At 44.1% G+C, this 12759-nt stretch overlaps 1 protein-coding gene across 5 annotated transcripts in view; it reads left to right on the top strand.

The window, feature by feature from the left end:
- Positions 1-12759, top strand: part of Clip4 (CAP-GLY domain containing linker protein family, member 4) — an 89738-nt gene that overhangs the window by 31607 nt on the left and 45372 nt on the right. For all 5 annotated transcript variants that reach the window (XR_010052058.1, XM_063261626.1, XM_063261628.1 and 2 more), the window contains 6 exons: positions 44-183; positions 2064-2157; positions 2971-3132; positions 4755-4873; positions 6791-7027; positions 10275-10410. Coding sequence is in view for 4 of the 5 variants with exons in the window: in XM_063261626.1 (XP_063117696.1) it covers positions 44-183; positions 2064-2157; positions 2971-3132; positions 4755-4873; positions 6791-7027; positions 10275-10410 (888 nt within the window). In the remaining variant the exon portion in view is untranslated. The remainder of the gene's footprint in view (positions 1-43; positions 184-2063; positions 2158-2970; positions 3133-4754; positions 4874-6790; positions 7028-10274; positions 10411-12759) is intronic.

The raw sequence follows: 12759 nt of genomic DNA, 5'->3' as shown, positions 1-12759 counted from the left end.
AGAAACCATTAATAAGTTTAGTTTGCACTGTTTTGTATTTCAGAGTTTTCTTTTTTTGATCCGAATGATGCATCATGCCAGGAAATTCTCTTCGATCCCAAAACTTCAGTCTCAGAATTATTTGCTATTTTAAGACAGTGGGTTCCTCAGGTCCAGCAGAACATAGACATTATTGGAAATGAGGTGAGTGTGTCTGACACGCTAACCTTTGCGCTACTGGGACTAATGGCGAGAATACTTTCTTCTCCTGAGAGGGAGGATTCCGATGGAGGGAAGCCAATTGCAGCTCTGTAGTGAGTCTGCTTTTCCAGGTCTTTATGTCACAGTGGGCTTCCGACCGGCTCCTCTCGCACCAGCGCTGTTACCGTGGACTTCCGGTGGGAGCAGGGAGCGGCATTTTGCACACCTCTTTCTTTGTATACCGTAGTTCCGACAACTTCCATACAATTCACAAAAGTTTTGAAGACCATCGCAGTCCTTCTACGTCTTGGGGATGGTTTGGTCATGTTCTAGGTTTAAACGAATTTCTGAGGGTTTTCGGTACACATGTTGTCATGTGTGCTGTAGGAAGAAGGCACATGCATTTTTTTTAAAAGTATAACTGTTGGAAATTTTTTTCTCACTTTTGAAAGAACATACCTGGAGTAACCATTGGCATTGTCTTTAAGAACAGTCTCCCAGCCACAGTCAGGGTCAGAGTTCACTATTGCTGAGGGCAGTGTTGGTACAGGAAGGCCAGATGAGACGAGCTGGTCTGAAGGTGTGGGTGCCTCCTGTTGTCACGGTGGGCTCCCTCAGGCTATGCTTTTAAAGTTTAATTTCGTTTTATGTTTTGTAATTCAGATATCATTACATCATTTTCCTCTTTCCCCCTCCTTCCTCTAATCCCTCCTATGTACCCCATTCCCTGCTCTCTCTCAAATTCATGGGCTCACTTTCTTTGTTGTTTCATATTTAATTACCTAATATCTAAGTACAACCTGCTAAGTCTGTATATTATTATTTGTATGTATATGATTTCAGAGTGGACCACTTGGTATTGGATAACCAGTTGGCAGGTGGGGGTGGGGAGGTCTTCTCTGGGAAACACTATTTTTCCTGATCTTAGCATTTCTTAGTTGCCCGTTCAGGTTGGGGTCACATGTGGTATCCCCCCTTCATGTTAGCCCGCCTGTTGCTATTTTCCTTGCTCAGGTCTTGTGCAGGCTGCCGTGTTCCTGAGTCTTCATGGGTGTAGCTTCTTGATGTTTCTAGGAGACACAGCTCAGAGCAAACTCACAATCTTCCTCTCCCCTCCCATGCTATGATCTCTGAGCTTAGGTCTGGGAGCTGAGTTGCAGATGTATCAGCCGGGGCTAGGCACCGTGCAGCTTTTACCAGCATTTTTATCAACCGTGGTTTTCTGTAATGGTCTCTGTCTGTTGCAAAGAGACATTTCTATGCTGACGGGTGAGACATACTTACCTGTGGGCAACCATTAAGAATGTAGCTAAGACTTATTCTGATTTAATTAAGTGGTGATAGTAGGTTCTATAGAATCCTTGGCTTCGCTATTCCTGGGTATCTGGCTAGGTTTCCAGTACCAGGCATAGCTTTCCTCTTGTTGAACTACCATGGTGGCCATTGTAGTTCACCTGTATCATACCTGGTCTGGTTACTTCCTTCCCTTAGAAGCCTACATGGTGCCTTTTGGTCCTTAGGCAGGGAGGCTTTCAAGTCAGACCCAGCTCAGACCCCTCGGTCTTCTGTCTTAAGCAGATGGAGTCTTCAGCAGTAGGGACTTACCTTCCAACTCTAGGAGGCAGCCAGCCGCAATAGCCTATGATGTTCTGGAAGTCTCTTGGACTCCACTGACCAAGATTCCCTAGAATGGGAATTTCATGACCAATATTGGGGGTTTTGTTAATATATGGCTTTTGGGTTAGAGGAATGTTGTCAGCCCAGATGGGAAAGTTTCATTTGAACTATAGATGTATATGTTTAGGAAGATTTACGTGTTTAGGGGAATAGAGGATATGATTCCTATGACTCCTTCCTTAGTGTCTTTTCACCTCCTTCCCCAGATTCTTAAGAGAGGCTGCAACGTGAATGATAGAGATGGACTGACGGATATGACTCTGTTACATTACACTTGCAAGTCTGGGGCTCATGGCATTGGTGAGTATCACTGGCCTGGGTGGGGTGCCCAGCTGACCATCAGCCAAGTAGGTGAGGAGTCAGTTTGGTCCACTCAAAACTTTGTTCCTTCCCCAGGGGAAGTCTTTATTCCTGTGATTACATCTCCATATATTTTGTAGTAGGCTTCATGCCTAACTGCCCAGTAGTTACGATTAACTGGTACCACCCAAGAGTCTTCCAGAGGGCTTCCAGTAAGGCACTCCTTCAAGACTAGGATATAGGCTCATCTCTGAGTTCTGTTCCTACTTATGAAACATGTCCAAGATTGTTATTCTTCCATTCTTTGCGAGGGATTAACCTGCCCCTCTTACTAGACTATATTACGGTTGTCTCTCCTTGTTTCAACAGTCTGATGTAGAATTTCTTAAACTGTTGGTGGTAAAGGGATTTTTCTTCTTGTAATCTGCAATGTGCTCATATTCCCATAAAATCAGTGATCTGAAAATGAGATCAAAACAAATAGTAGCCCAGACATTTTGCACTGGTCTGGCATTTTACATTTAGTGTTTCCATTGTATTGCATATGATGGAGGTCTTAGTTTATTTAAAGGATGTTTCACCATGCTCTTAGTCTGTCAGAATTTTACTTAGTGTCAGTAAAGGTATGTTGAGTATCTCCACAGTGTTCTCACACTCTTGAATGGGAGTGCTCTCTCGGAATCAACTCCTGAAAGGTAAATGTAGATGCAGTGTGCCATTTGCTTTGGCTTTTAGAGAAAGACAGTAGAGAGGTATGTATTGGGAATTAACATTTGTGCTGAAGACAAATTTAGAGTTTTCATTTTCCTTCAGGTGACGTTGAGACAGCTGTAAAATTTGCAGCTCAACTTATTGACCTGGGAGCAGACGCTAGTTTGCGGAGTCGCTGGACAAACATGAATGCCTTGCATTATGCTTCATACTTTGATGTTCCAGAGCTTATCAGAGTGCTTTTGAAGACATCTAAACCAAAAGGCAAGTGCATCCTGTAATGGCATCCAGGTCTCCACTGAGGAGGCCTTCCTTCTACTGTGCTTTGGTTTCACTCCCTACCATGGTTGACTTGGGAAGTAGTTTGGAATTCTTTGTTGGAGGTTACAGTCCTTTCACAGAAGGCTTGGTACAAAGAGCTATAGTGAAGATTTTATGTGTAACCAACATGGTGTAACCAACAGGGGCGGGGAGAAGGAAGGGGAAAGAGGAGGAGAGAGGGGAGGGAGGGGGGAGGAGAGGGGAGAGGGGAGGGAGAGGGGGAGGGGAGGAGGGGAGAGGGGTGAGGAGAGAAGAGGTACTCGTGCGTGCACACAGCGGAATGTTTTGTCCGGCATTGAAATAATAGGGGGTTCTTTTACTTGTCATTCATTTCAGAAAGTCTTTGATGAATTTTCGGGTGCCCTAACATCTGGTTGGAGATACCCTAAGGTGGATGTTCTCTCTGGTTCTCCTCTTTTGAGAAGAACGAGAGCAAGAGAGAGTACTCTTTCAGCTTTGAGAGAGCACCCAGTGGCATCTCTTTTAGAAAAGAAAAGATACTTTAGAGATTCAAGAGACAAACCTACTGGAGTGGTTTTCTAACCTCCAGTTCACACAGTCATTCAAGCTCTTTAAAATCCTGCCTTTCCAACTTCTGAGTGATGTTGGGAGAGAGCCGCTGTTGATGGTCGTCCTCTGTGCAGTTATGATGGCGTCTGTGTGACCTTGTCACAGGTGTGTGTAGTCACGCCAGCCTGGTCCCCTGCAGAGTATTGTACAGCTACAGAGCCAGAGACTACTAAACTCTTATAGAGAACATTCAAAGTAGGCTTCTCCTGTCAGAGGACTTCCTGTTCAAATAAAATGCAATGCGATTTACTGTTATCAAATTGTTACTGTTATCTAGAATAGAAAGGTTCACTTTCTTATTGTAGAGACTAAATTCATCTGCCGAGTAGTGTCATGACTCAGTGTGTTTGCCCCTCTGTGTTCCCGTACTTGTTATTGGTTTGAGGAGTCTTCATTGTTCAGCCGCCTTTCCCTTTGTGAAGAGCCAACTGATCAATGGCCGCTTTAGCTTCTCAGACTACCTGGTGCCTGTCACAGCTACTCATTTCCGCAGTTGGAGTGTGGATGCAGGCTCAGAACGTGCCTGTGGATCTGGGCGCCTGCATTCCCGTAGAAGTTTGAGAATCAGCGGGTAGGGTGTATTTGGATCAGAGGGTTCCTTTACTGATCCTTGACTTAAAGGTGGTTTTCTTTCTTTACTAGTTCAAAGAAACGCCAAGGAGGGGAGTGAGCAGACACAGAAAGCTGCTTATGTCCCGAGTATGAGTTAATGCCATTCACTGCCTCCATATAGCGGCTACCTTAGGAAAACTCGTGGCATTCCACTCCACTTTACGAGGAACTACCCCGAGCTAGGAGAATATTCATCTGGTTATGTTATTTTAGGCAAGTTATAATCATGGAGATTTGTCCCACTGTGAAATACTGCGCTTGGTGGGGGTTCAAGTCTATAAAAAGGCAGAAACCCCCTCCCTGAAACCTCATGAATCTTCTTAGAAATTACGATAGCAGAATTGAAAGTTTGAGCTAATATATGTGTGATTGTTTATTTGTAGATGTGGACGCCACTTGCAGTGACTTTAATTTTGGGACAGCCCTGCATATCGCAGCACATAACTTGTGTGCAGGAGCCGTGAAAACCTTGCTGGAGCTGGGAGCAAACCCTGCATTTAGGGTAAGAGGCTGAAGCCAGGACATGCAAACCCGACGTCCTCCCCGTGAAGGCTTGAATTCAGACGCCATTGCTGACAGGGCTCTCACAGGGGCAAATGCCCTACATCTTTGCTTTACATACACAGAGTGGGATGACGACTTTTACTTTCAATAAACTTAAGTCATCCTGGGGAGCTTCCCTCCTATTGACTTATATAAAACTTCCATTCAGAAAAAGAGAATCTTTTTTTTTTTTTTTTTTTTTTGGTTCTTTTTTTCGGAGCTGGGGACCGAACCCAGGGCCTTGTGCTTCCTAGGTAAGGGCTCTACCACTGGGCTAAATCCCCAGCCCCAGAAAAAGAGAATCTTAAAGTGCCTTTCATTTAGGCTTCTGGCCTATTTATTGAAAGTTATACAAATGTTGTACGTGCTAACGTTATTAAGCTCCTTTGAAAAGAATAACAGTTAAATATGAAGTCCAAACAAATGTTCCTTTAATAATCAAGTAACCTCTTAAACCACTCATGGGTCCAGGGAGCCACCCCTGGACCCTGCTTTAATGGACATTATACAGCAGAAAATGGGGCTCTGCTCTGAGATGTGAAGAAGCCTTCTGAGGTTTGGAAGATAATGTTGCTACCATTTTGTATGTGTGTGTGTATGTGTGTGTGTGTGTGTGTGTGTGTGTGTGTGTGTATGTGTATATGTATATATGTGCATGTGTGTGTATGTATGTGTGTATATATGTATGCATGTGTGTATGTGTGTATATATGTGTGCATGTATATGTATATATGTATGTATATATATGTGTATATATGTGTGCATGTGCGTGTGTATATGTGACTTTGTGTGTGTGTGTAAGCACTTGTGCATGTTTGTGCACAAAGGCCAGAGGTTGCCATCAAGTATTTTCTTCAGTCATTTTCCACTTTAATTTTTTTTGAGACAGGGTTTCTCTGTGTAGCTCTGGCTGTCCTAGAACTTCTTTTGTAAACCAGGCTGTTTTCAAACTTACAGGCTGCCTCTGTCCCCCCAGTGCTGGGATTAAAGGTGTGTGTGCCACCACCCGACTCCACATTAATTTTTGAGACATAGTTCTCCACTGAACCTGGATCTCACCGATGATTCAGCTAGTCTACCTGGCCAGCAAGTGCAGCCACCACAGCCAGCCTTTTTATATGGGTTCTAGGAGCCAAACTCTGTGCTCACTTTATGAACTAAGCTATCTTAGCTCCCAGGCCCAGCCTTTTTTGAAAAAAGTATTTATTATTATTATTATTATTATTATTAATTTATTTTTAATGTTTCTTCCTACACACAACCTTCACTTTCCATAGCATAGACTTGAGTGCCATACATATATTCATTGTATTTTCTAATTTTTTTTGAAATCTTACGTTAAATTAGTTCAATACCATTCCAGGAATCTTCTATCTTTTTAAAGCCGACTTGAATTTTAAAGCCAAAAAAACAAACCCAGCCCAAACAAAAGAAATTTACAAGCAAAATATGTTCTTAAAGCTTCATGGTCCATTTGAGGGTTATCAAAGAGAGAAAAGTGAAGTTTTTAGTTAACAACCCTGATAGTATAGAGACTGTCTGCTCTCTTTCTGAAATCTGAGTTGCTGCCTGACCAGGCAGGTGACTGAGGTCACAGATCCATCGTGGCAACCGGTGGACTGTATCTTGTGGCCCTTAATGACAAGGACAGGTTTTAAGAAAAACATGGTTGGGTGAGATTCTTTACCTTTGTGTGAACTCCCATAAGCTAAGGCGGCTGTGAACTGGGACCAGGTCGGTGCCTGGTACAGAAGAGTTCCTTAGGTAGTTTTGAATACATAGATGACTGCATCTGACCTTAAAGCCCTACCCAGGTAGGGAGCCGTCCAGTTCTCTTGAGTGTAAAGAGCTGAGGCTTTTCTCTCATCTGTGGCAGAATGACAAAGGACAGATCCCTGCAGATGTTGTTCCAGACCCAGTGGACATGCCTCTGGAGATGGCCGATGCCGCAGCAATCGCGAAGGAAATCAAGCAGATGCTCTTGGATTCAATGCCTCTGCCCTGTACCATCACTAAGGCCACGCTTCCAAACTGTGACATCACCACTAGCAAGGCCATGCTGACAACTCTTGGCCTGAAGTTGGGAGACCGTGTCGTCATCGCAGGACAGAAGGTACAGTAAGTCGCTGCAGTGCCTGAAGCTGGACTTAATGGTCTGTGTCTAGGGGTTGCGGACCAACACCCTCACAGTTTCGAGTTTGGGAGAAAAGTTTCAACACATGTGGACATAAAAATGCATGGTTTAAAATGTGAAATTTAGATGTAAGTTTACTGGCGAATATACTAGTGAAGGAAGTTATTTGCGTGGGAAACAGTGGCGTGGAGAGCTACCGAATGACTTTAGAGGTGGGGGCTGAGGAATGACCTTGCTCTAGTCTGAACCATCCCTTCATTACCCTTCCGTGTTTGGCTTTGAAGCCTCACAAACAGGGAGCATTCAGATGCCACAGACCTGAGAGTCTGGAGGTCAGCTCGTGCCTCTTTACATAAAAGCTTGATAGGCAGAGCTGTGGTTTCTGTGTGACCTCCACTGTGGCAGTTTCTCTCTTTCCCTTGGATACCTCTTTTGGGAGCTTTATTCCCCTTCAGTGCTGGGACTTTAACACTGCGAAACGTGGGAAGTGCCCCGCTACTGAGCCACGCTCCACTTCCTTAGAGGTTTTTATTCTTATGAGGTTAGTAGGAAGCCCCAAGTGTGGAGTGGAATGGGGAACTCATGCCTAGACATTAACCTTTCCAACTGCTAACATCCCAGTATTCGGCTGGGTGATGCAGGTTTCTCAGGGAACCATGGCTTTGAAAGCTTAAGCTACAGGGGATGGGGTGGGGTGGGGGATCGCTTCACAAAGGAGGCAACTACAGATGCGTTTTAGGTGAAGAATGAATGACATTCACCAGTTTACAAAACAATAGGACGTTTGTCAGTTTGTTATTGGTTAGAATTAAAATGCCAAGTGTTTATTAACATGTGGCTTTTAAAAACTATAGGTGAACAGCAAGTCTTCTTGTTCACATCCTTGTAACTATGTCTCAAGGGGCTTAAAAGAGTTACTGTCTATTTTGAAATGAAGTTTTCTTGATGTGGGCATAAGGACTTCCCTCTAGGCATAAGGACAAATGTTCAGATTATTATTAGGGATCATGGTGATTTACATACAAGCAACATTGTACAGACAGAGCAGGTTAGATTAAGGATAAATGTATATGTGTATGTGTGTGTGTGTGTGTGTGTGTGTGTGTGTGTATGTGTGTGTGTGTGTGTGTGTGTGTGTGAATGTAATTTTTCCCAACAATTAAAAGAAGAGGTCATGAGTTTGAAAGAGAGTAGGGAATAGTATATGGGAGGGTTTGAAGGGAGGAAAGGGAATGGGAAATAATGTAATTGCATTATAATCTCAAAAATAAGAGAAAAACTTACTTTATTTACTTTTTGGGTTGGATAATTTTACACTCAAGTAGAAGCATCTGTTATGTAGCTAAGAGTGACTTTGAATTCCAGATCTTCCCTCTCCCCAAAAGCCAAGATTGTAGTGAGCACTACAGCCAGCTAGTTTTATATTTACCGTTACCATTTACCAACAAGCATCTTGTCTACTTTCCTCTTCCTCCTCCTCCTCCTCCTATGTCTCCTCCTTTTCTTTCCCCTCCTCACCCCCCCCCCCCAGTGAGGTCTCATTATACTGCTACCTGAGGATTTAGTGTAGATGTCATTTGTCAAGCTGAAGAGGTCCTCAACTGCCAAGTCGTGTCTTTTCTTAAAGCTGTCACCATAGAAGGATGTGGCAGATAGGTTGTGTGTAGGGTTCTTCTGTATCTTCCTTCCCATCAGTCTGTAGATTATGCCAGGTAGTTCCCTCACTGACGAGCTTTGAATCCCATTGGAAATCTCGCTTGCCACCATGGAGTAGTCTCCTTAATGCTGGCTTTGGTTGGTCTGACATGTGGTGAAGTTGCTTGTGTTTGCGTTCAAGTGGGATATTGGTCTGTAGTTGCTGTGTCTTGACCAGTTAAATGTCAAGGTAATGTTGACATCAATGCCTCGGGAACCAGTGTCTCTTCACTCAGATTTTAGGAGAGCTTGTATAGAATTTGTATTTTGTCCACACACTTTTGGTAGAATTTACCATTGAGGCCATCTGCCTCTAGGGACTTTTTTCTTTTTTCAGTTTTAAATTACAAATTCCAGTGTTAGCTTTTTTTGAAAGTTCGCATCTTCTAAGCAATTGGCAGTGTTTTACAGCGTCCTTAAAATGGGCAGACACAGCCGTTTGCCTCATTGTCTCATCCTTGAAGATGGAGTTTACAGGGCTCCTCTTGTTACAGATGTTGCCAGTTTGTGTCTCATCTCTCTTTAAAAAATTGTTTTCTATTTAGAGGTTTGATACTTTTTATTCTTCTGAGAATGTGTTATTGGTTTTATTGATTTTCTGTTCTTAGTTTAATATTCAGCATCCACCCCTTTCTCTGGCTTTAGGTCTTCACAGTAGTTTGTGGAGGTGGGAATTCAATTGATTTTAGGCGGTTTCTGAGGCACACGGTCCTCTCTAAGCACTGCTTTTGCTGTTTCCCGTGCACATTCTGACATTCATTTTCACTCAGACTATTTATTAATTTTCCTTAATTTTTATTGGAAAGAAATTCTATTTTTTCTCTTTCACTATGGGTTATTTATACTTACTTGGTGCAGATCCATGTTTTGGAGATTACCATGTATCTCCATGCTAATGGTTTGTACAACTCCATTCTGCTTCAAGAACACATTTTGTGTGATTTCTGTTCTTTTTTTTTTATTGATTTAAATTTTTTTGTTTGCTTTTTATTGTATGTGTGTGGGTGTTTTGCTTACATGTATGTATGTGTGCTATTTGTGTGATTTGCTCTTCTGCTTCAGCATGGTACCTCAGATTTCATGGAACTGAATCTACAGACTGTGGTGGTGGGCACTGGGACCTGAACCTGGGTGGGTCAATGTTCCTAATTGCTGAGCCACCTCTCCAGCCCATTCCTCTGTATTTTTATGCTTCTGTTTGGGGTGGAGTGCTCTCTAGATATCAGTTTAGTTGAATTGGTTTGTAGCTTGCTTCCTTTCTCACTGATTCATGGTTGGCTCGATCTGCTGGGAACTGAGAAAGGTTAGCCGAGTCCCACCACAGTGTGGACTTTTCAGTTCTGTCGGGAAAGAACTTTACCTAGGAAGGATTCATGTCTTTCCTATAAACCCCTTTTCCACTTAAACATATCGTTGGTAAACTTTCTTACTCTAAAGTCTGCTTTGATAGATGTAGAAAGTGATATTAAGAATAGGGTGTTTAGAGTTACTAATAAGACTGAAAACCTGTTTGGATTTATATTTTTTCTAGGTTGGAACATTAAGATTTTGTGGAACAACGGAGTTTGCAAGTGGGCAGTGGGCTGGCATTGAACTGGATGAGCCAGAGGGGAAAAACAACGGCAGTGTTGGGAGAGTCCAGTATTTCAAGTGTGCCCCAAAATATGGTAAGACCAGGGCTTGGTGGCCACTGCTGAGTTAAACCTCACCCTTCCTCGTAGTTCTAAACTAAGCCTTTCCTGGTTACTCATAAGAGGGTGCGAGTTGTGGGTATTCAGTTGCATGAGCTGCTGTATCTCCTTTACACTGAAGAGGAGGACAGGGAGTGGTGCTCTTAGAGCCGAGGGTGGTTGGAAGGGGAAGGTCACTGAGACATTGAAAAGGTTGTGCCAGGGTCGGCCTGGCATTGGGCCAGGCATGGCTCATCCTCCCTGAGGAGAGAAATGCTGGGAAGATGTTTCTGTTTTCTCAGAAAGGAGAAGTGAGGTCATTTGTAAGGAGAGGGGGCTGGGGATTGTGTGGAGGTGAGAGAGAGAGGGACTGCAGGTCATTTCAGTGCAGTAGACTAGACAGGAATGAGATACCAAAGGCTGACTACTGTCATGTACACACGTAGGCTGCAAGGCTAAGTTTTCTTCTCATCATGGCTTGTCAAACTGTTTGGGAATAGGTGCCCATTAAGCACAGTCTGGTTTATCAGGGTTGTTTCTTCTAGAATGTTCCACCAAGAGAAGTCTGCAGAAGAGCTGAGGCCAGATAAAGCAGAGACACTAGAGTGACAGATTGGTAGATCTGAGGTGGCCAGGGGAAAAGTGAGGATGTGACAGAAAGAGAGCCCAGGAGAACACCCTGGGATCCGTGGTTCCTGATCCCAGGGTGAAGGGTCGAGAGAGGTTGTGGGGATTTCCAGTTAACAGGGGCTCCAGGCACCTGGTAGTGACTGGTCGATAGGGAATGTGAGGGATTGGCTCGTTCTTTAGGAAAGGAAATCTGCTTATCTGCCCTGGTATTCACCAGGACTGATCGTGTGTGTGTGTGTGTGTGTGTGTGTGTGTGTGTGTGTGTGTGCGCGCGCGTGTGTGTGTGCATGTATGTGTGCATATGTGTGTGCATGTGTGTGTGCATGTGTGTATGTATGTGTGTATGCATGTGTGTATGTGTGCATGTGTGTGCATGTGTGTGTGCATGTGTGTGTGCATGTGTGTGTATGTGTGTGTATGCGTCTGTGTGTGCATGTGTATTGTGTGTGTATGTGTATGCACGGGAATGTGCACGCATGCCATAGGTGTCGTTCCACTGGGTCTGGGGCCTCAAAGAACCATGAAGAATTTGAGAAGTTATAAAAGCAGGTGAGACCAGCTCCTGAGCTGGCACAGTCCTTTCTCATTCTGACAAACATTGGTGCACCCCCTTCTCGGTTTCCCTCTCCCGTCACTCACTCCGATGGCATGAGTCTGCTTTGCTCACTGTGTCATTGATGACCCTCTGACACTGTCTCCACAGTCACTCAGCTCAGTGGAAGTGGGGACAGCTCACTGGTGAGACTGTGGGGCTTGGGGTCTGACTGCTGGGGTGGGGTCAGCATCACCTCAGGGCTGAGGCGGGGTCATGCTCACTGGTCCGTTCCTCTTTGACCTCTATGAAACCAATACAGGATCCCAGGGGTTTGTGTCAGGATGGAGTGCTGATAGATATATAAACTACCTGGGCGGGGATTGATCCCCGATCAGCCAGCTCTTATCAAACTGCCAGAATTCCTGTTTCTTTCTGTCACACACTTGTCTTTATATATTTTACGTACAAAAAGGCTCAGTGTATCAGGCTTGAAAAATCATAAAACAGGAGAAAGAAGAAAATAAAATCACTCAAATACTTTTGATACCACTTTTTAAGTAATTTTTCTTTGACAATTTTACATATTTAAGCAATATACTTTGAACACATTGGCCCACCATTCCTTTCTCCAGCTCTTCATAGTGTCCCGTTCATACATTTGCTCTGTTTAATAACTGCATATCCTATTATGATTTGTGCAAGTCTTTGAATATTAAATGAAAATTGATTTTTTAAAAATTATTTTATTTACATTCTAGCCATTGTCCCCCCTTCTGGTCTCCCTCCCACAGTTCCTTATCCCACTCCTCCTCCCCCTTGCCTCAGAGAGGGTGCTCCTCTCCCACGAGTTCTCCCCCTTCCCCTGGGGCCTCAAGTCTCTTGAGGATTAGGCACATCTTCTCCCACTGAGGCCAGACCGGGCAGCCCTTTGCTATATATGTGCTGGGAGCCTCCCGCCAGCTTGTGTAGGCTCCTGGTTGGTGGCTCGGTCTCTGGGAGCTCCCACAGGTCTGGGGTAGTTGAGACTACTGGTCCCCCTGTGGGGTTGCTTCTTCAATCCCCTAATTCAACCATATGGGTCCCTGACTTCAGTCCAATGGTTGGGTGCAAGTATCTGCCTCTGTCTCTCAGCTTCTGGGAGAGCCTCTGAGAGGACAGCCATGCTAGGCTCCAATCTTCAG

This window comes from Rattus norvegicus, chromosome 6 (assembly GCF_036323735.1).
Source record: "Rattus norvegicus strain BN/NHsdMcwi chromosome 6, GRCr8, whole genome shotgun sequence".
In the NCBI taxonomy this organism is placed as follows: Eukaryota; Metazoa; Chordata; class Mammalia; order Rodentia; family Muridae; genus Rattus; species Rattus norvegicus.
Note: the sequence above shows the minus strand (reverse complement) of the source record. Positions and strands in the feature narration are given on the sequence as shown.